Genomic DNA, 24,497 nt, shown 5'->3' on the forward strand with positions numbered 1-24,497 from the left:
AAGACTGCAAGATCACTTGAGGCTAGGAGTTCAGGACCAGCCTGGGCAACATAGTGAGGCTCCATCTATACAGGAAATTTAAAAATTGGCCAGGTATGATGGCATGTGCCTGTGGTCCCAGCTACTTGGGGGGCTGAGGTGGGAGGATTGCCTGAGCTCAGTAGTTCAAGGCTGCAGTGAGCTATGATGGCACCACTGCACTCCAGCCTAGGTAACACAGCAAGATTCTGTTTCTAAAAAGCAACAAAAAAAGTAAGCCTAAAAAATGAATATATAAACTCATAGAATATAGAGCCATGATGAATGAATAAGGAATATTACGATTTTTAGAAGTAGATCTGAATCCTGAAAATGAGGACTAAGAAATCAACTAGTCTCTTCCCCATAATACCTGTGGTTTCTGTATCACAGACAGAATGATGATTTGGAGCAACCATTAGGCTGAATCCAGGATGGTAATTTTTCTGCTCTGATGACCAAATGCTACCCAGGTTTTAACAGACAGCTTGCAGACATCTAAACTTCTGATGGTTTATTTTGTCTAAATACACATTGATGATATTCAGCTAATATTTACTATCTACTTAAATCATTCTTTGAACTCTTCCTATAGATTGTCCTTGATAATTTTTAATGCATTTCTCAATAAACATTATCATCTAGAGAAGAAATTTTACTGGGTCACCTTTTTTTCTAGAGTATGTTTTAAAAATGATCTGTTAAAAAAATTCAAAGGCATAATCCTACCATTCCTTATTTCTCTGCCCTATATACATCACCTTTGTCCAAAAATATTGAGGTATACTTATTACTAATAAAAACTATAAACTAGTAAACTCATTTGTCCATTTTATCATTTGGAATTTTTATCAATATGTCAATTACATAACTACTCTGCTTACCTCGTAGCCCCTTCCCAAGAAACCCAAACAATAAGCATGTTACAGAAGCATGTCATTTAGTCCGCTCTAAAACCCAAAAATAAATTATTCTGATTATCATGATTACCAGCATGTTAGTGTTCTGTATTAACAGAATATATACTGAGGTGCTAAATTATATGTTCATTTTTTAATGTATATTTCTGATTCTGAGTCCAAGCATATTTCTCATTTTATATTTCTTATGCATTTGCCCTTTAAGATAAACTGTTAAGGAACTGGTTTACTTCCTTTTTTTCCAAATATATTCTACATATTTTAATAAATACAATGATGGTAAAGCTGTCACTGTAATAAAAATCACTGTTTAAATTTATTTTTGTCTTTTATTAAAAAAACAAAAGATATGTTTTAGTGATAAAAAATGTGTAACTATTGTGTAGAATAATAAATCTATGAAGATTTCTGTTGTAGGCTAATACTGGTCTTTTGGATAATAGGCATGAGTATTTCCATATCAAGTCTTCTCAGTAACCTGAAGTATTTCAAATAAGTCCTGGTATTTTACCTATAATTATCTAAACGCAAAGCATTTGATGGGGTTCAGTACACACTGCCTTCCAAAATGGTACCTTTTTCCATGGAAGGTATTTTAAACTGAAGCAATTTGAGAAGCAGCAGATGCAGGAAGGACTTTGACTTTCCTCTGAAGCAGGTCATATGACCTACATGTGAGAGATGCCCTTCCCATACCCAGAGGAAAGGAGCATCCTCATCTCCAAAGCAGAGGGACACTGAGAGCAATCTGAACAAATAGGCCTTGGTTAGTTTCCCCCAGTTTACTACCCTTAACTCGTACCCCTTTTTCTCACATTGCTCTACAACTCTCTACTCTTCATCAAACGTAGCATAAAAATACTCAGGTTTAACCATTTATTTGGATCTTTGTTTCCTTATTAAAGCTCCATGTCACAAAAAAACCTCATACTAAATAAACCTGTATGCTTTTCTCTCATTAATTGGTCTTTTACTACACAAGCCCCAACAAAGAGCCTAAAAGGATAATAGGAAAAGATATTTTTCCTTCCCTACACATCAAAACCAAGAATTTTTCATTCATTTTGAATGCTAAAACTTTAATTTTTGCAAAAATAATAGAAGGTTTTCCCATTCCTCAAAGAAAATGGGAACTAGAAAGATTTCCCTGTAGTGGAGAGAGGAAAAAATTACATAAACAATGAGCTACCACTTTCTAAAAGGAAAGTAATTTAGTTTACAAGATTGAGGAATTTTAGTTCACAACCTTTTAACTCCTTATTTGTAATTTTTCTTTATTATTAACATTAATGATGCTTTACCAGCTCTGCTGTAATAAATATAAAAATATATACAAATAAATATCATATCTTCAATATGGCCTATAAACACAGTGTTAGTTATACCCAACCTTGAATATTACGGAATTGCAGGAATTCACATTACAGTCTGCATGCCTACAAATTTGAACATGTGGATTTATTCACATCGATATTAATTAAGGCTGGAGGTTCCTGGTCCTGGCTATTTACAACCTGTTCTGTGTTTTATGTTGAGTTGAATATGATACATTTATCATTTTCTTTCAAGATTCTGATAGGACAAAAATGCTTTATCTGGTCAAACATGGATCAATTACAGGAAAAGTCAGGGACTGTGTAAACATTCAAATGTTATACTACCAAAAAGAATGCCTGGTTGGTTTACTTCCCAAAACTACTCAATGATGTAGTTTTTCACGAATACGGTTTGTTACCTATAACTAGAAATAGCCCTTCCTTCTCAAAGTCTGAAAACATTGCTATATCTAAACATCTTTTAATTTTACAAATGGAGACTTAATGGTTTATTTTTTAAGTTCTAAACTGTATGTAGAAATAAAAGACACTCACAGGCATTCATCACTAAATCCCCACGAATTTCTGGTTTCCAGTCATCCCATGATGTCTCAAATCCATCAGCAAAACGGATACAAAAGTTTTTGAAATGCCCTTTGCTAACCAGAGACTCTGAAGAGCACGCAGTGATGAGAGTACTTTCAATGGTTAATACCAAAGCAGAACCAGTGTCAAGGTCTCCAGTATGATTAGACTGCAAAATACATTAAAGAAGAAATAAGAAAAAGGTGACAATTTTTTAAACTTAGAAATCCTCACAGGATTCATAGGAATAGAAATCTAGGAAGGGTCAAGACTAGATATGTTCATTAAAGAGCAGCTTAGAAAGATGCCTTTTAAAAATTAAATTGCTCAAGTGAAATGTACTTGCCATGTGCATTTTTTTTCTTACTTAACATACAAAGGGCTGTCTATATTTCTATCTCAAGCCCCTCCTTCATTTGTGGGGAGACGCTCTCACAATGCCACCCACCGGTGGTGTTTATGGCCTTCCTAGGCCCAGCCCATCATGCTTTTAAAAAACTACATTTCAGTTCCTGAAACACAAACGTACCAATGCCACCCATCTGCAACCCAAAGTTTTTCTTAAAACTGTCTTACCAAACAAAATCCTAAAAGATAAATTAATTCAACAACTGGTTACAAGTTATTAAGGTAAATTATAACAGTAAAATATAGATCTCTGTATTCTACTGCTGATAACTGTTACTTCTTGGCCTGACAGGTGTTCATGGCCCTTTCTCTCTCTCATACACACATGTGCATGCAGTTACATATTCCTGAGAACTGGTCCTAAGTTGCAAAGAGAAAATTCCTGCTTTAGGTACACACTGCTTTGAAGTTTCATTACCATTAAATATTATCATATAAAAGCATTTTGGAATTCCTTACTCTATTGCAGGTAAGTTTATTAAACAGTATTTTTAAATGTCCTTTAATTTCCATCTTATAAACCAGTCCATACCAATGACTTCCTTGCTAAAAAAGAAAACAATAAAATGACTCTGAAACTAAGCTTCTATTTATGAAGGTAAAAATTAAGAGTTATCTGGTGGGTATCAATCTTATCACTATTCTGAAGCATATAAGAGTGCTGCAGAGAAAAGTCCCATGAGATTCAGATTTAATACATTGAGATAAATAATGGTTGAAGGAATTCAGCCTTACTTGCTACCTACTAAACAGTTATAAACCATTATACTGAAAAATGTATTGTTATACTCTAAATACTTAGAAATGGTTATGTAGAAATGCCTGGCTCTTAATCCTGGAGTATGACTTGACTTTTTGTACCTGTGCAGTATTTGTGATAGGTAGGCAAATTCCCAGATCATTGACAGTGAGCTGGAGGAAAAGAGTCCCAAAGGCCTGGGCTGATGTTTGCTGGATACCAGGTAGCATATCTACTACTTCCTTTGTAGCCATATGAATATCCTTATGTAAAGCCATTCGTTGTTCATTCCAGTTGTCGTAGGCAGCCTTATAATTCAGCCAAAACAGCACAGCTTTTGATAATTAAGGCAGGGCCGAAAGAAAATTAAAACCAACACTGTAAATCTGTATGTTAAGTAAAGCTCAAAAGCTGCAAAATCCTGTTGCTTAATAAAAATTACACCCAGAAAACTGTAGCATTAGAATTAGGAAAGATCTAAGAGGACATATAGTCACCATTTTTTAAATAACAAATGAAAAAATAAAACAGAAAGCAGGCAACCGCATAATGGCACAAGGAAGAAGAAAATCCAGGTCTGTTCATTCACTCTAACTTATTTGTGAAATGCCTATTATATGTTAGGTACTGGGATGGAATAACAAATGAAAACAGACATGGTACTTAACTTCATCTGTAGAGCTGTTACTTCTTTTAAAATTCTTTAAGGTACATAATGCTAGGAGCATACCATTAAAAGGATCTGATTTACAGAGAAAAGTCAAAGATGTTTGAGTTTGCTAAACAGAAACAAACCTTAAGGCAAACCTTCATTTCACGGCAATGTATAGATGGAGGCCTCTAAAAAGGACATAAAGATGGAGAAGCCAGAGAAATAGGAGGAAAAGCAAATGCAGGTTGAGCATCCCTAATCTGAAATCCAAAATCCCAAAACTTTCTGAATGTTGATATGATGCCACAAGTGGAAAATTCCACATCTGAACTCGTGAGACTGCAGCCAAAATGCCGTCAAAACTTTGTTTCATGCACAAAATTATTTAAAATACTTTATAAAATTATCTTCAGGCTATGTGTATAAGGTGTATATGAAACGTACATGGATTTCATGTTTAAACTTGGGTCCCAGCCCCAAGATATCTCATTATGTATACATAAATATACCAAAGCTGAAAAAATCCAGAATCTGAAACACTTCCTGTCCCAATTATTTTGGAGAACCAGTACTCAGCCTGTTTTGTGTCAAGGACACCAAAAGTACAAAATACTTTAAGGAGCTGATAAAAGCTGATGAGAGGTCAGTAAAATGAGAACTGAAAAACATATATATGGGATTCAGCAAAATAAAATGTTATCTCTAATCTCCAAAACGGCAATATTCTAACGGGATTCTGTTACTAGCCTATGTCCATCACTGATGGAGATCTTAAATGGCTTCTTAACCGGCTCCTCATTACTTCTAAAATACAGTTCAAATATATTTGCCCAATCCACATTAATTAGACCTTTTCTACCTGTTGAGCCTTCTTTCCCATTATTTTCTTCTATGAACCTACTGCTATATTTTCTTAGACTTGTGTGTTTAAACACATTCATTCATATTCTGTCTCATTCAGTGTCTATTTGGTTCTGATTGTATGCCAGGGACTATTCTAGGCCCTGGGATATAAAAGTAAACTTCATTTCCTTATCTCCCTGGTGAACTCCTAATTAAAAGTCAAATCAAGAATTAGTTTCTCCTCTAAGAAGTGTAGGCAAAGGTAGAGAATTCCTCAGAACCAAGAACACATCTCTAACTCCACTGTGTAGTCTACTTTGTTTTCTTTTCCACTGGACTGACAGGTCCTTGAGAGCAGGGATACAGTTATTTTTGTAATCCACTTCTAGACAGTATATGATAAATGTTTATAGAATATAAAAATAAACACAGTGCCAAAACACAAATGGGTGCGTTAATTACCAAAATAAAAAAATTCAGCATTACAATTATATAATCTGAATCAGACACTCCTATGTATCCATGCAGAAGGCAAAATAACTTTACAATGCTAAATAACTTTTAAAACTGAAGGGAAAAAGCAAGAATTTTTTTTTTTTTTTTTTGGATACGCACATTTCAGATTTAGGAACCATTTCGCTGTCAAGCATTTACACCAGTAAACTACAAGATTTTTATCTAGCATTAACAAAACATTCCTAGATCCCAGAGGATAGTAGTCATTGACTTTATCTTACCTCTATCAAAGGCCACAGGCTGTGCATAAACAATTGGTCTATTCAAAGTAATAAGCACAGCTTCCCTATCTGAAGAACCACTGATTTCTTCTCGGAGGGCATTTCTTAATCCAATTCTGGTTTTAAAATAGGCAACCTGATGAAAATCAGAACCAGCTTCTTCATAAACCTAAAATAAAATTTAAAGCTCAATAAAATAAAATAATGGGCAAAGTTTTAATACAAAACTAAACACTATTAATGGAATTATTAACCAAAAAAACTATATTACATTTTTCTCAATTTCAGCTGTTAATGTATATTCCTTATACTCAGTACCATAAACACTTGAAATTAATATTAAAAAAGCCATGCAAGAGGTAAATATGAAGTCATAGATAAACTTTATATAAAAGTTAGGATGAGGTCCATATTCTAAATGGCAATGTATTAAATATTTTAAAATAATTAGAACCTCTAAAAATGTTTCCATTTGAAAAAATTACTTTTAGTAGAGATGACAAGAAATTTTTGTTCATTTTTTCCTCACATCTTTAATGCAGCAATTCAGTTTTGAAACTCTGACTGGCATTTTTCTATTCAGTTCTTCAAAGAGTAAAAAAGACTAAAATCTACATAATAATTTTTGGCAAAATAAAAACAAAAAAAAATCTCCAATAAGCTGTGAACATTCATTTTTATACAACAGAGAATCTAACTGCGTTTTTTAACTTTATTTAACATTACTATATGCAGAACTTGCTAATATTCTACAGGAAAGGTGTACGCTTAACATTTTAAGAACTGATTAAAATAAAAAAAGATACAAGCAAATGCTTATGAAGATACTGGATTTTTATGTGAGCGCATCTGCACTAAATCATCACAACACACACTTACGATATTCAACGAAAGGCCAAGGTAAATGAGTTTCATTGAATTTATAATCATAAACTTTAGGAACTTAAACTAAATATTTTTGTAAATATAATAATACATAAGTTAAAATAGTTAAAATTGATGTGCGAAATTTAAAAGCCATAGTTCTAACATCAACATATTCTGTACTCACCTGATGTTTGACAATTTGTCCTAATGCCAGATTTAAATCCACCTGGCATTTGCCAAATAGTTTCAGATAGCTGCTACTTCCTGGTGAAGCTTTGGTTTGAAGTCGGTTAGAAAGTTCCAATTCAATCAATCCAGTTTCAAATCTTACAGCTCTCATTGATGGAGTAGTGGCCGTTACTTGAATACCCTAGCAGATTATATGTTAGGAGGGAAAAAATGAATCTTAAATCAACAACAGATACCTACTCAAATGTAGTCTTTCAGTATATGATAAATAAAATAGTCATGTTTTAAACCATGGAGATAATGTGGGTTTGGTTCCAGACCATTGCAATAAAGTGGGTCACACAAATTTTTGTTTCCCAGTGCATATAAAAAGTTATACTATAGTCCATTAAATGTGTAATACCATTATGTCTAAAAAACATTGTATATATCTTAATTTAAAAAATACTCTGGCTGGGCATGGTGGCTTTCGCCTGTAATCCCACCACTTTGGGAGGCTGAGGCAGGTGGATCACTTGAGGTCAGGAGTTTGAGACCAGCTTGGCCAACATGGTGAAACCCTGTCTCTACTAAAAATACAAAATTAGCTGGGCATGGTGGTGCATGCCTGTAATCCCAGCTACTCAGTTGGCGGAGGCAGGGGAATAGCTTGAACCAGGGAGTAGGAAGTTGCAGTGAGCCGAGATCACGCAACTGCACTCCAGCCTGGAGACAGAGCGAGACTCCGTCTCAAAAACAAAACAAAACTTTATTGCTAAAAAATGCCAACAATCATCTGAGCTTTTAGTGGGCTGTCATCTTTTTGCTAGTGGAGGGTCTTGCCTTGATGTTGATGGCTGCTGACTGATCATGGTAGTGGTTGTTGAAGGCTGGGGTGACTGTGGCAGTTTCTTAAAATAAAATAACAATGAAGTTTGTGTAATTGATTGACTCTTCCTTTTATGAAAGACTTCTCTGTAGCATGTGATGCTGTTTGATAGCATTTTACCCACAGCAGAACCTCTTCCAAATTTACAGTCAGTCTTTTCCAAACTGTGCCCCTGCTTCATCAACTAAGTTTATGGAACATTCTAAATCCTCTGTCATTTCAACAGTGTTTACAGCATCTTCACCAGGAGTAGATTCTATCTGAAGATATAATTTCTTTACTCATCCATAAGAGGTAACTCTTAACCCACTCAAGTTTTATCATGAGATTGCAGCAATTCAGTCTCATCTTCAGGCTCCATGTTTAATTCTAGTTTCCTTGCTATTTCCACCCTAGCTGCATTTACTTCCTCCACTGAAGTCTTGAGTCCCTCAAAGTCATCCATGAGAGTTGAACCAACTTGTTCCAAAGTCCTAGTAATGTTAATATTTTTACCTCCTCTCATGAATCAAAATGTTCTCCCTTCCAGAAGGTTTTCAATTTACTTAGCCCAGAGCCATCTAAGGAATCACTATCTATGACAGCTGTAGCCTTACAAAATGTATTTCTTAAATCATACACTTGAAAGTTGAAATTACTCAATTCATGAGCTGCAGAAGAAATGTGTTAGGCATAAAAATGTTAATTTCCTTGTGAATTTTCACCAGAGCCTTTAGTGACCAGGTGCATTGTCAGCAGGCAGTAATATTTTAAAAGGACTCTTTGTTCTGAGCAGTAGACTCGTAGTGGACTTAAAATATTCAGTGAACCATGTTGTAAAAAGATGTGCTGTCATCAAGACTTTGTTGTCCCACTGATAGAGCATAGGCAGAGATTTAGCATAATTCTTAAGGGCCCTAGGATTATCAGAATGGTAAATGAGCACTGGCTTCCACTTGAAGTCACCAGCTGCACTTGACCCTAACAAGAGTCAGCCTATCTTTTGAAGCCAGGCATTGATTTCTCTCTAGCTATGAAAGTCCTAGCTAGCATCTGTTTCCCATAGAAGGCTACATGGAAAAATCCGTCGTTTTGTGTAACCACCTTCATCAATTATTCTAGCTTGATCCTCAGTTTGCACTTTTATGTTATGAAGACAGCTTCTTTCCTTAAACATTATGAACCAATCTCTGCTAGCTTCCAAGTTTTTCTTTGCAGCTTCCTCACCTCTCCCAGCCTTCACAGAATTGAAGAAAATTAGGGCGTTGCTCTGGATTAGGCTTTAACTTAGGGGAACGTTGTGGCTGGTCTATCCACACCATTCAAACTTTCTCCATATCTGCAATGAGGCTGTTTGGCTTTCTTATCATTCCTGTGTTCATTGGAGTAGCACTTTTAATTTCGTTTAAGAACTTCACCTTTGCATTCACAACTTGGCTAACTGGTGCAAGAGACCTAGCTTTCAACCTGTCTTGGCTTTTGACATACCTTCCTCACCAAGCTTAATCATTTCTAGCTTTTGATTGAAAGTGAGAGATGTGCAACGACATTTAACGATTCAGTATGCTATTCTACATTGGTGCAGTTCCTGGTGCCCCCTACACAATTACCGTAGCAACATCACAGATTTCTGATCACAGATCATTATAACAGACATATAATACTAATGAAAAAGTATGAAATATTGCGAGAATTAGTAAAATATGACACACAGAAAGCAAATATATGCTATTGGAAAAATGGCACCTTCAATTCGTGAAAAAAACCTCAACCTGTGAAATACAATAAAGTGAAGTGCAATAAACAAGGTATGCCTGTATAGGATATGTCTAATGAACTGATGAAACTGGCAACATTAATTTCTCATGTTAGTCGCAATTTTTAACCCATTATGTTTCATTTTGATATTTTGTATTTAAAATTTAGTGTACAATGGATTGAATACATTAAATGCAATTAAATAACTTTTATGAACACCAGTATCTTAAACATTGGAAATATTAAGTTTTCTATTAAAATAATATAGTCTTTGTTTTGTTTTGTTTTTTAAGACAGGTCTCACTCTGTTGCCCAGGCTAGAGTACAGAGGCACAACCAGAGCTCACTGTAGCCTTGAACTTCCAGACTGAAGCAATCCTCCTGCCTCAGCCTTCTAAAAGTAATATAGTTAACTGGAAAAGTGAATAAAATATTTATTGTAGAGTAAATTATAACAGCAGTACTTGAAGAAAAACAAAATGTTTGTCAGAAGGGAGTGGTTGAATAAATTGTTACAACTGTACAATATATAATACAGATGTTCAAGAAGATAAAACTAATCTAAATAAACTAATATGGAAAGGTATCCAATGTATAAATATATGCATATATAAAAATACTAACAGGAAAAAAGGCCTAAAGAATATTTAATACTGTTAAAGCTTTTTCTCTGAGTGGATGGAGTTATAGATCATTTTTATTTTCTGTTTGGTAATTTATGTAAGATAGAAATTTTCTATAACAAGCATATATTAATTGATTAGAAAAGTTTTTATAAAAGTATCATTATTATTTATGTTACCTTGAACTGCAAGTTTAGGGAATAGAGGAGGATTTTAGGCTTATCTCCATCTGCTGTTCCATCATGTTCATTCCAGAGAGGAATAGGCTGCTCCCCACCTAAAGGAAAGAAGGGTTTGGGACAATTTATTTTTTTTTAAGGAAAAAAATAACTATTTTGTGCATTTAAAAAAAATCGTCACAAAATATTTTCTTTTTCCTGACCACTGATAGAGAAATCTTTAGCTAAGTTACATTTAACTGAGGCAGATATATGAAAGACAGGGATAATTCTGCATATGTAGACATTTATTAATAACATTTTATATTCAATTAAAACATTGTGTGTATTATTGAACCAAAACATATGTTTATACATCTCAGAAAACACATTTGAGGGAAAAAAGTAAACTAGACTAATGTCTTCAACTAATAATGTGAATTCTGTTGCAGGGGCCCTGATGATAAAGTTACTATTAAGAGAGCATTTTTATTTTTTTTGCCTGGGCAATGTGGCATACACAAAATAATGTTCTAATATCTTAATATCTTACTTCTGTTTCCACTTCTCTTTCCACTGATTTGAAAACATTCTGCCTGCCTATCTTTCCAATATTCTGTCTTACGGTGATTAATCTTTTTGTACACACGTTGAGTTTATCCTCATCCCAGGGAGTCTGTATAGGTGGGATGGAATTTTTTTTCCCCTATTAGGGACCACAGATATTATCAAAATAACTAAGAACCAAACAGATAAAAAGCAGATTTTGTTTGTTTTGAAAGAGAAATTAATCTTTTTTTGGGCTTTTGAAATTTAGGGGTCAAAATCTATTCAATTAGTACTATGATAAAAATATTTTTTAGTTTTCTACTAGAACAGAAAATAGGAAGAAAATAGAGGCAGCAGTCAACAGAAGGTACATCCAAGACAAGACTGAGAAAAGGTAGACAAGGACATAATTTGGCCCCTCAAAAAGACCTTTGTACATAAAGATGAATACACCAGAAAGAGAATGAAAGAATGGTATGAATGAAGAGATGGAAAATAAAGTATTAAGGATTTATGGATCAGTTATACCAGAACATATTAATTAACATATATTTGGGCCAGGCACAGTGGTTCATGCCTTAATCCCGGCACTTTGGGAGGCTAAGGTGGGTGAATGACCTGAGGTCAGGAGTTCAGGACTAACCTGGCCAACATGGAGAAACCCCATCTCTACTAAAAATACAAAAAATTAGCTGGGTGTGGTGGTGGGCACCTGTAACCCCAGCTACTCAAGAGGCTGTGGCAGGAGAATCACTTGAACCCAGGAGGCGGAGGTTGCAGTGAGCCGAGATGGCACCACTACATTCCAGCCTGGACGACAGAGACTGACTCAAAAACAAAACAAAACAAAACAAAAAACCATGTATTTGTATTTTGGAAGAATAAACTAAATGTGTCTTTGTAAACTATATGTGTCTTTGTACACTTAGTGCCTACCTGTAGGCTTGTACCTTTCCTCCCTGAGCTATCCTTCTCTAAAATATATAGCACACAGATTACATTTTCTTTTCTCCAACTTATAATTAAGTACTTCTCTCTGCCTCCTAACTCAAATCTACAATCATCCCTTACCTAAGCCTCATCACTGATGACCCTACCTACAGCCATATACATACATACATATATGTATGTGTGTACTGTGTGTATATAATATCACCCACCTCCCAACCCAGCTATCAAGTGCCTCTTCCCATCCCTATTGTCTCTATCTTCCATCTACTACCAGGAAAGCTTCTGCTGTCTTACATTATGCTTTTCATTTCCCTGATTCTCTAACTTCATTTGCATATGGCTTTTTGTTGCCATTATTATTTTGAAATCTCAAATTCATTCATTCCTTTGATCCAGTAGTAGATGGTGTTTAGCTTACTTCTCAATGCTATTTCCAAAACATTAAACTACTACTCTCTCTGCTTTTATCATTTGAATTCTAAACTACAGCCCTCTTACACATCACTGTTCCTTGAGCTCACTTTCCTTAAATGACTTTATCCCCTCACTTACGTTCTGTTCTTACTCATTTTTTACTCCTAGGTAGATATGTGTAAATTCTAATACCTAATATTTGCTTACTGAGTGCATATATGTATCAATTCTAATACCTAATATTTGAGTGCTTACTAAGTGCCAAGTGCTATTCTAAGTTCTTTATCACATTTTGTTTATTCAAACTCTTTCTGATACACCCTTATCAGCATTTGGTCCTTCCTTCCTCCATGATGTTTGCCAAAAAATACACATTTCTGTTATATTAATTTATCTAGACAGCAATTTCCCTAATTAAAGAATTCTTAAGGCGAAGGGCCATATATATGCGGATCCTAGCAAGCAGTACCTTAGCTAACCCTCAGTGTTTTCCTGAATGCAATGATTAAGCACCATGTTGCTTGGTGATCCAACTCTTCATCTTCTGTCATTTCTCCAACATACTCCTCACAACAATTACTGCGAGTCTTTATAATTTTCCTCATACTCCTACAATTCTTGTCTCATTCTCAGTAAATAAATGTGTCTTTCAGTCCCAGTTTCTTGCTATTTTCTTTCATCAAGCTGTCCCTCTCTTTTGAAAGGTACTCAATCATCAAAAAGCATCAGGTCAAATCATTTCTATGCCTCAATACATCCTCTATTTGTACTACTTAACTTCTTCATTCATCAAAAGTTCATTGAAATGTTTTTATTATTATATATTCAAATACCTAATGTTCTAAACAGAAGTATAAATTCAGTAAGTCTGGTAATTTTTACCCACATATCCTTGTAATTTGCTCATCACCTAATTTGGGGTCATATGTTTTTAAAGTTCTGAATAAGTAACTATGGAAGGGATTATAGGATCTTCTTTTATGTTTTCCAAGATACAGTTGCAATTTCTACTCTGAAATACAGAATGCGTTATGTTATAGAGAGGAAAATATTACATGAAATAATGTCTACATTTTGAGAATTTGTTAGAATACTGCCACTAAAAATTGTTTATGACTCTATGTATATCTTGGCACTTTCTTACAGGATGGGTGAGATTAAGCTAGGAGAGTTCTTAGTTTCTCTTGGCTCTATAGGCAAGACCATGGTTCAGGTTATTTAGGAATCATCATGAGATACAAAAAACACAACACAATAGGTGAACAAATAAAAACCACGTGATTCTAATTTTGAAAGTTAGCTGTCTTATCTATTTGTTCAATTAAATAATAAAAAATATTTTCTCTAAGTAATAAGAATCAAAACAAATCTAAAGAAAATATCAATCTACTATTATGATATATCTGTGTATCTAATACTGGTTACTCTTGTCTTTTCTTTTTCTTCAACCTTTTATTTTAAGTTCTGTAGGATGTGCATGTTTGTTACATAGGTCAATGTCTGCCATGGTGGTTTGCTGCACACATCAACCCATCACCTAGGTATTAAGCCCAGCATCCATTAGCTATTCTTCCTGATGCCCTCCCTCCTGCTGTCCCCGCCAACAGGTCCCAGTGTGTGTTGTTTCCCTCCCTGTGTTCATGTGTTCTCACTGTTCAGCTCCCACTGATAAGTGAGAAAATGCAGTGTTTGCTTTTTTGTTCCTGCATTAGTATGCTGGGGATAACAGCTTCCAGCTCCATCCATGTCCCTGCAAAGGACATGATCTCATTCCTTTTTGTGGCAGCACAGCATTCCATGGTGTGTATGTATCACACTTTCTTTATCCAGTCTATCATTGATGGGCATTTAGGTTGATTCCATGTCTTTGCTGTTGTGAATAGTGCTACAATGAACATACGCATGCATGTATCTTTACAATACAATGATTTATGTTCCTTTGGGTATATACCCAGTAATGGGATTGCTGGGTCAAACAGTATTTTTGCTTCTAGATTTTTGAAGATTTGCCACAACACTGTCTTCTACAATGGGTGAACTCATTTATGCTCCTACCAACAATGTGAAAGCATTCCTTTTTCTCTGCAACTTCGCCAGCATCTGTCGTTTCTTGACTTTTTAATAATAGCCATCCTGACTGATACTGTTGTGAGATAGTATCTAATTGTGGTTTTGATTTGCATTTCTCTGATGATCAGTGATGCTGAGCTTTTTTCATATGTTTGTTGGCCACATAAATGTCTTCTTTTGAGAAGTGTCTGTTCATGTCCTTTGCCCACTTTTTAATGAGTTTTTTTTTTTTTCTTGTAAATTTAAATTCCTTGTAGACTCTGGATATCACATCTCTGCCAGATGGATAGATTTCAAAAACTTTTCCCCATTCTGTCTGTTTACTCTGATGGTAGTTTCTTTTGCTGTGCAGAAGAAGCTCTTTAGTTTAATTAGATCATATTTATCCATTTTTGCTTTTGTTGCAATTGCTTTTGGAGTTTTCATCATGAAATCTTTGCTAGTGCCTATGTCCTGAATGGTATTGTCTAGATTTTCTTCTAGGGTTTTTATAGTTTTGGGTTTTACATTTAAGTCTTTAATCCATCTTGAGTTAATTTTTGTATAAGGTGTAAAGAAGGGGTCCAGTTTAAATTTTCTGCATATGGCGAACCAATTTTCTCAGCACCATTTATTAAATAGGGAATCCTTTCCCCATTGTTTTTTGTCAAGTTTGTCAAAGATCAGATGGTTGTAGGTGTGTGGTCTTATTTCTGAGTTCTCTATTCTGTTTCATTGGTCTATGTGTCTGTTTCTATAACAGTACAATGCTGTGTTAGTTATTGTAGCCTTGTAGTATAGTTTGAAGTCAGGCAGTGTGATGCCTCCAGCTTTTTTCTTTTTGCTTAGGACTGTCTTGGCTATTTGGGCTCTTTTTGGTTCCACGTGAATTTGAAAATCGATTTTTCTAATGTTGTAAAGAATGTAAGTGGTAGTTTTATGGGAATAACACTGAATCTATAAATTACTTCGGGCAGTATGACCATTTTCACAATATTGACTCTTCCTATCCATATGCATGAAATGTTTTTCCATTTGTTTGTGTCCTGATTTCCTTGAGCAGTGCTTTTTAGTTCTCCTTAAAGAGGTCCATCACTTCCATTGTTGGCTGTATTCCTAGGTATTTTATTCTCTTTGAAGTGACTATGAATGGGAGTTCATTCATGATTTGGCTCTCTTCTTGCCTGTTGTTGGTGTATAGGAATGCTACCAATTTTTCCACATTGCACAACTTTGCTGAAGTTGCTTATCAGCTTAAGAAGCTTTTGGGCTGAGACGATGGAGTTTTCCAAATATAGAATCATATCATCTGCAAACAAAGATAACTTGACTTCTTCTCTTCCTATTTGTATATACTTTATCTTGCCAGACTGCCCTGCCAGAACTTCCAATATTATGTTGAATAGGAGTGGTGAGAGAGAGGGCATCCTTGTCTTGTGTTGGTTTTCAAGGGGAATGCTTTCAGCTTTTGCCCATTCAGTATGATATTAGCTGTGTGTTTGTCATATATATCTTATTATTTTGAGGTATGTATCTTCAATACCTAGTTTATTGAGAGTTTTTAACATGAAGGGATGTTGAGTTTTATCAAAGGCTTTTTCTGCATCTATTGAGATAATCATGTGGTTTTTGTCTTTAGTTCCGTTTCTGTGATGAATCACATTTATTGATTTGAACCAACCTGGCATCCTGGCGATGAAGCCCACTTGACTGTGGTGGATAAGCTTTTTGTATGCTTCTGGATTTGGTTTGCCAGTATTTTGTTGACGATTTTTGCATCAATGTTCAACAGGGATATTGGCCTGAAGTTTTCTTTTTTTGTTGTATCTATGTCAGTTTTAGGTATGAGGATGATAGTGGCCTTATAAAATGAGCTGGGAGGAGTCCCTCCTTTTCATTTTTTTGGAACAGTTTCAATAGAAATGGTACAAACTCTTCTTTGTACCTCTGGCTGGACATGAAATTCTAGGTTGGAAATGTTTTTCTTTAAGGTTGTTGAATATTGGCCCCAAATGTTTTCTGGCTTGTAGGGTTTCTGCTGAGAGGTCTGCTATTAGGCTGATGGGTTTTCCATTGTAAGTGACCTGGCCTTTCTCACTGGCTGCCCTTAAGTTTTTTTCTTTCATTTCAGCCTTGGATAATCTGATGATTATGTGTCTTGGGTTGATCTTCTCGTGGAGTGTCTTACTGAGGTTCTCTCCATTTCCTGAATTCGAATGTTGGCCTGTCTGGCTCATTTGGGGAAGTCCCCCGGGTGATATCCTGCAGTATGTTTTCCAACTTGGTTCCATTCTCCCCATCTCTTTCAGGTTCCCCAATCAGTCATAGGTTTGGTCTTCTTATATAATCCCATAGTTCTCAGAAGTTTTGTTTGTTCCTTTTCTTTTTTCTCTATTCTTGTCTGCCTGTCTTATTTCAGAAAGTCAGTCTTCAAGCTCTGAGATTCTTCCCTCCACTTGGTCTATTGTGCTGTTGATACTTGTGACTGCATTGTGAAGTTCTCCTGTTGTGTTTTTCAGCTCCAACAGGTCAGTTATCTTCCTCTTTAAATGGACTATTTTGGTTATCAGCTCCTCTATGTTTTGTCACGATTCTTAGCTTCTTTCCACTGGGTTAGAACATGTTCCTTTAGCTCAGCTAAGTTTATTATTACCCACCTTCTGAAGCCTACTTCTGTCAATTCAGCCATCTCAGCCTTAGCGCAGTCCTGTGTCCTTGCTGGAGAGGTGTTGCAGTCATCTGGGAGAAAACAGGCACTTTGGCTTTTTGAGTTTTCAGCATTTTTGGATTGGTTTTTTTTCTCATCTTTGTGGGCATATCTACCTTCAATCTTTGAGGTTGCTGACCTCTGAATGGGGCTGTTGAGGGGCTTTTTGGTTTATGTTGTTGTTTTCTGTTTATTTTTCTTTTAACAGTGGGGCCACTGTTCTGTAGGGCTGCTATAGTTTGCTGGGGGTCCCCTCCAGACTCTAGTGTTCTGAGTTCCTCCTGCACCAGCTTCCTCCTGCACCAGGTATCAGCGAAGCCTGCGAAACAGCAACGATGACAGCCTGCTCCTTCCTCTGGGGCCTCTGCCCCAGGTACTGACCTAATGCTGGACTGAACACTCCTACAGGAGGTGTTTGGAGACCCCTGTTGGGAGATCTCATCCAGTTGGGCAGAACGGGATCAAGGACACGCTTAAAGAAGCAGTCGGGCTGCCCCTTGGCAGAGCAGGTGTGCTGCCGTAGGGGAAATCCCCCTCATCCAGACCACCAGGACTCTCCAGAGCCAGCAGGCTGAAAAGGCTAAGTTAGCTGAACTGCAGAGACAGCAGCTGCCCCACCCCCCAGGGAGAGATCAGAGTTCTGTGAGTTCTGTATGTATAACCCTGGTTGGAGTTGCTGAAATTCCTGCAGGGAGGCCCTGCCCAGTGAGGAGAGATGGACTGGAGTCCCACTTAAAGAAACAGTCTGACCCTACAATCTGGCATAGTGGAGTCCCACTCTAAGAAGCAGTCTGGCCACAATCTGGCATAGCAGCTGTGCTGTCTTGTGGGGAACTCCTCCCAGTCTAGACTGCCCAGACTCCCTGGAGTAGGCAGGCTAGAACTGCTGACTTGAACTGCAGAGATGGCGGCTCTCCCTCCGCCTGGGAACTCAGTCTGTCTCAGGCAGTCTCCAGCCTTCTGCTGCTGGCCGGGTGGAGTTCCAAGCCAGTGGTTCTTAACTTGTGAGTTGCCTTGGGAGTGGGGTCTGTAAAATGGCACTGCTTGGCTCCCTGGATTCAGCCTCCTTCCTAGGGGAATGCATGGATGGATTTCCTACCTTGCTGGGAGTATGCAAAACTCCTGTGTGTCTGTGTGTGCCCTAGTGCTGCTTCACCGAGACTCCACATAGCCCTGTGCTTCAGACCCAAGGCCCTGGTGGCAGGACTCATGAGGGGAATCTCCTGATCCACAGGTTGCAAAGATCTGTGGGAGAAGCCTGGTTTCCCCGGGTGAGGTCACACAATCACATACAGCCTCCCTTGCCTGGGGGTGGGGGCTCCCTGGCTTTTTGCTACTCCTGGGTGAGCCATCACCTCACCCTGCTTTACCTCACCCTCCATGATGAAGCTGTCTGCCTAGTCCCTCCCAATGCAAGAAACCGAATACGTCAGTTAAAAGTGCTAAATTCACTCACCATTTTCAGTCCTCTGTGTGAGAGTCCTGGACCACAGCTGCTTCTAATCGGCCATCTTGGCCCACCCTCCTACTTTTGTGTCAATCAAGTTTTATTTCATAGTATGGCATAAATATATAAGTTTAAGTGCATCATATCCAGTATACTTGAGTAAGCTATTAACTTGCTTAAGCTATTTTGAAATTATAGCTAGCCTCATATTTTTCTGAAAAGTATTAGCATGACTTAACAAAAACTATGTTTAAGAAGTGTTATTAAGGAGTTTATTTCCTAAGGGAGACTATACTAAGTAAAAAAATCAGGTTTTTTTTTTTTTTCTTTTGTTTTGTTTTGGATTAGCCTTTGGGGTATTGGTTCCTTGAGGCTTCTTTCCTACCCTTTTTCAAGTTAGGTACCACAATTTTCCTGTGTTTCGGCACTTCTCCTGATACCCATGATTTACTGAAGTACCTTCTCAGAGGTACCAAGAGGTCCTCCATTAGTTCTTTTACATAACTTCAATGTGTCTCATTTGGTCCTGTAGATTTATATAAAAGTTGGTTGGATAGGTTTATTGTTTCTCTATTTATTCTCATAAACAGACAAATATCAATTTCCATTTTCTTAATATTCATGCTTTTTAATTATCCTTTTCACTTGGTTAAAAGCAGACTCTTTTTCAATTTTCACTTACCTAAGTAGAGTGAAATCTTCATGTTACATTACCTAACAGTATACTTCCTTAACACACTATTTTCTTCTGACAGTCTAAATGTAAGCCTTTCACTTTTTCATATTCTCTTAAATCATTTTGCTAAACAAATACATGCTTTAACATATCTGAAATAATCTTAGATTTTTACATTGCTTAGCACACTTTCACTTTGAATACTGTAATACTAATACTCTAAATGTCTAGAGTTTTGTAAAGATTCACATCTGTCTAATTTTTCTTATAGTCAAGTTGTTTTACAAAAAAAAAAAAAACAGCTTAGTCTCTGTTCATTTGATAATCCATCTCTGAAGATAAAACTGTTTGATGGGCTGGGCTCAGTGGCTCACACCTGTAATTCCAGCACTTTGGAAGGCCAAGGCAGGCAGATCATGAGGTCAAGAGATCAAGACCATCCTGGCCAACATGGTGAAACCTCGTCTCTACTAAAAATACAAAAATTAGCTGGGTGTGGTAGTGTGTGCCTGTAGTCCCAGCTACTTGGCAGGCTGAGGCAGGAAAATCACTTGAACCCGGGAGGCAGAGGTTGCAGGGAGCTGAGATCACGCCATTGCACTCCAGCCTGGCGACAAAGCGAGACTCCATTTCAAAAAAAAAAAAAAAACTGTTTGATACATGAGCACACCTTAAAGGCCTATTTGTTCTGTGTTTTGTCTATCACTACCTTGAATACCTTTTATCTAGTTTCAGAAAGAAAACTTTAAAATTTAAAAGCAAAAGCTCCACCATTCACAAAACATACTGCACAATAATTTTAGTTTATGGAACCATAAGAGATGCTATTATATTATTTGCATTAATTCCATAGTACTTTATGTCTTTATCAATAAATATATACCTGGCCCAATTCTAAGATAGTAACCTCCTTATATGCTTCTAAGATGGCCATACATCCTCAAAAATAGTCTCTTCTGTTTACCTGATCAATGCTTATTTACATCTTTCTGAAACCCAGGCATTCCTGAAAGTCCTTCGTGGACAAATAAGGTAATCAATTTTTTAAAAAAGTATTTCCCTAACAAACTTGATGATTGTTACGAACATTAGTCTTCCTACATAATAGAAAATGTCCTAACACTAAATATAACATGATGGAAAATCATGAAGAAGAATATAAGAAAAAAATAAGGAAAATAACTGAAGATTATGGGAGAGGGAAGAAGCAATACAGAGATCAGAGTACTGAGAAATTCGAGCTACAAGGGTTCAAAGTATTCGCTCTCAATATCCTGTTATGTTCTTTGGCCTTGACAGAATAACTGAATGCCTACGCTCCATCAGGCCCTGTGGCCAGCTAAATCATACATAATTTACACTTTAGCTATTTTCTCAAGGTTCATGGCTGTCGCTAAAGTCAGAAAGAAATGGTTTAAGCAGATCTAGCCACTCTTTTGGCATTATCATCTGATCTTGGCACTATCATCTGATTCTCTCATAGTAAACAGCAAGTCTTCATGGTTAGAAATATTAATTTCCAGTCCTCTTTGTCCATCTTATTCTTCATAGACCTTGGGATATACTTTAATCTCCTGACTATAATCTAAAGGTTAAGAAAAGCCTTTCTCTTTAATCAAAACTACCTTAAGAGAGGCTTACCCTGACATTCTGATACTGTCTCTCTCTCTCTCTCTCTCTCTCTCTCTCTCTCTATATATATATATATATATATATATTTTTTTTTTTTGAGATGGAGTCTTGCTCTGTTGCCCAGGCTGGAGCACAGTGGCACCATCTCGGCTCACCACAAGCTCTGCCTCCCAGGTTCATGCCATTCTCCTGCCTCAGCCTCCTGAGCAGCTGGGACTACAGGTGCCCACCACCACGCCTGGCTAATTTTTTTGTATTTTTAATACAGACAGGGTTTCACTGTGTTAGCCTGGATGGTCTTGATCTCCTGACCTAATGATCCACCCACCTCGGCCTCTCAAAGTGCTGGGATTACAGGCATGAGCCACTGTGCCTGGCCTATATTTTTTCAGTAATAAAATCATCTTGAAAATATTCTTTAGAACTCATAAGTTTGCCAGCTTGATATATTCTTAACAACTTTCCTATCATAAAAAATGTCATAATGTGATCTTAACCAGGTAAATGGAACACACCAAACAAAACTTATGTATATTTCCCAAGTTAAGGCTTCTTCAGTGGCAGAAAGGAATTTTACTATATATTTATTTCTTCCTTAATGATTTCTAGTCAACCATTTTCAGAAAAACTCCATGGTACCAATGATCTGATCTTTTAAGACCTACCTTGTAAAATTCCAAGGCTTCTACAATATGATCGTTAAATAGCTTCCTGACCTCAGATGCAACTAGAACCAACCCAGGAGAACCAAGGAAACCGGTTGTTCACACAACTGCTACATAATTTAGTTCTTTCATCCAAGGAGCACTGTCCTCCTTCAGACCCTTATCAAATACTGGTACGTATGCTCTGCCTGCATCCTCTCTACCTCTCCTTTCTTGCCAAACTAGGCTTCATTCTTAAGTTTTGGGATATGAATTCTTCTGAGAAGCCTTTTCTGATACTTTAGACTAGATTAGTTTCTCCTATGACACAGACTCATAGCACCCTGTTCTTGTCATTCACAGAACTCATCAAAATTGTAATTGAATACCTGGATACTTCATAAATTTGTTAAATGAATGAATTAATCCATAAGCATAAAGAAACTCCTTTTGATGCCAATTTATGGATGTGGCTTAAATATTCTTTTAACATGATAACATTCACACTGAAAATACTCAGCATTAAGAATTGTTATACAGAGTCAACTTTTCACCCTAATTCCCTAATACTTCAGCTTGTGAAAAATGTAGAGCACTGACTAAGCTGAACTGTAAACTATTCTTGAGGAACAGCAAAAATGTAATGAGGGTTTCTACAGACAATTTACCATGCTGCCAGCATATAGCCATCATCTGGTATAGATAAAAGGTTGAAATCTTAGCAGTTATCTAAATGTTGTTTCCAAATGAGTATGATTAATTTGGTTAATAGACATACTGTAAGCTTTTCTTTCTTGAGGGTGAAACATAAAGGAGCTTTCTGAAGTTTATGAATCCTAAATGTGTATATTATACATGACAAAAATGATAAGCAAACACTGTAGGTGGAAAAGCCATAAAAGGAATGGACAGTTCTTAGGAGTTATTTGACAATTATATCCAAATGCTGGATCAATACTTATACCACAGACATATGGGACATCACACAGTCAAAAAGAATAAAAACCTTCACCTATACTATAAGGTACTAGATCATCTTACCAGAAACTTTTTGTATTACTTCATTAACTTCCTTCATGAACACTTTCTGTACAAATACCAAGTGGTTTAGAAGATCAGTTGTAAGATTATGTTCAAAGGAACCAACCTGCCAGAAAAAATCATATTAGATTAATGCTGATTACATTAGCTTTACTTTTTTCTTACATAAATCACCCTAAACTGAGGAAAAAGAGGTAATTATCTCTATATGATTTGAAATCAATATACTGAAGAAAAGTTAAAAATATTCAGAGTTCCTAATATGTAACTGGCCAAATACTATTATAGTTCATTCCCAAAATGGTTTTTGTTTTTTGTTTTTTAATAACAGTAGTTAATAAGGTATGAGAAGTCTGGGGAGCAAATCAAAGTTATACATTTAACTTGCTAATTTTGCAATTAAATTTTCTCCTAGAGTAAAATTTACTTTTAATGATCATTTTAATGGCCACTTTTGTGGTCTTAGAATCACAGACGAGTTAAGTAAAAATAGATTTATTTATTTATTTAGAGACAAAGTCTTGCTCTGTCACCCAGGCTGGAGCGCAGTGGCACAATCTCGGCTCACTGTAACCTCTACCTCCCGGGTTCAAGTGATTCTCCTGCCTCAGCCTCCTGAGTAGCTGGGACTACGGGCACCCACCACCATGACAGGATTTCACCATGTTGGCCAGGTTGGTCTCAAACTCCTGGCCTCAAGCTATCTGCCCGCTTTGTCCCAAAGTGCTCAGATTACAGGTGTGAGTCACTACGTCCAGCCAAAAACAATTTATTTAATCAAATATATATTTAATGACCGTCTACTCTATGTACCATGTTGGGTGCTAAGGATATGGCTATGAATAAAAACCAACAAAATTCTGGGTCTCAGGCTTACATCTGAGTGAATTAGCAAATCATCAGAGATATCCAATTAAGGTTTAATATAATTTGTGTCCTATAATTAGTACAAAGTATTAAATTTCTGGCAAATTAGTTAATAAACTAATTAGTTAATAAACCAATTTGCCAGAAACTATTTTCAGGTGTGTTTATTTCAGGCCATAGTAAAATAGGCAACTCTAAGACGGATGCAATTTTAGATTCTTTGAAATGGTTGAAATTAAATACATTGTTTACTAAATTCGGGATTGTGTTCTGCCTCCTTACAAACTTATACCTTTCTACTATCTAGTATTAGCAAGGAATTATACAGCACACTGTATTCGTGTATTTTCTTTTAAATGGAACATTGATAGCAGTATTTCTAAACTGGAGCTTGGGGCTTTTAGTTTTCAGAGTAGAAAGCACAAGTGGGATACACCTTAAAATATTTTAAGTAAATCTCTGTTAGAATCCAAACACTATTTTTTTGTACACTTGTTTTTCACATACAGAAATCCCAACTCTTATAGAGGTTCCAGGGCAAGCGGGGCCTAAGAAGGTAAATCAGACTTAAATATGTCCCCTGTAGTTATAATATTTCTATCAGAGAATCCAAAAAGCATTCTTAAAGATGCTTCAGGTTCTGGAGAACAAAATTTATAAAACAAATAGTACATTGCTTTTTCATAAAGTTGCAACTGTTTTTGACAAACTGACGAGGTGAGCTGAGATACATCACAGTGTGCCTGGAGGCAGACCACTGAAGCGTGGCTCCTGCCTCTCTCAATTGATAGCTAGGAGACTTAAGGAAAGGTGTTTACTTCTCCGCTTCAAGTTTATATCAAATTAGGAAAATAACAGAC

The 24,497-nt window shown here is 36.4% G+C and overlaps 1 protein-coding gene across 6 annotated transcripts in view; it reads right to left on the bottom strand.

The window, feature by feature from the left end:
* The window catches only part of KIAA1109 (KIAA1109 ortholog), a 215,483-nt gene that overhangs the window by 50,029 nt on the left and 140,957 nt on the right, over positions 1 to 24,497 (bottom strand). For all 6 annotated transcript variants that reach the window (XM_023217544.3, XM_023217545.3, XM_023217546.3 and 3 more), the window contains 6 exons: positions 22,771 to 22,876; positions 10,682 to 10,779; positions 7,270 to 7,455; positions 6,219 to 6,387; positions 4,109 to 4,320; positions 2,810 to 3,008 (listed from right to left, as the gene is read on the bottom strand). In XM_023217544.3, coding sequence (XP_023073312.2) covers positions 2,810 to 3,008; positions 4,109 to 4,320; positions 6,219 to 6,387; positions 7,270 to 7,455; positions 10,682 to 10,779; positions 22,771 to 22,876 — 970 coding nt within the window. The remainder of the gene's footprint in view (positions 1 to 2,809; positions 3,009 to 4,108; positions 4,321 to 6,218; positions 6,388 to 7,269; positions 7,456 to 10,681; positions 10,780 to 22,770; positions 22,877 to 24,497) is intronic.

Source organism: Piliocolobus tephrosceles, chromosome 3 (genome assembly GCF_002776525.5).
Source record: "Piliocolobus tephrosceles isolate RC106 chromosome 3, ASM277652v3, whole genome shotgun sequence".
Classification (NCBI taxonomy): Eukaryota; Metazoa; Chordata; class Mammalia; order Primates; family Cercopithecidae; genus Piliocolobus; species Piliocolobus tephrosceles.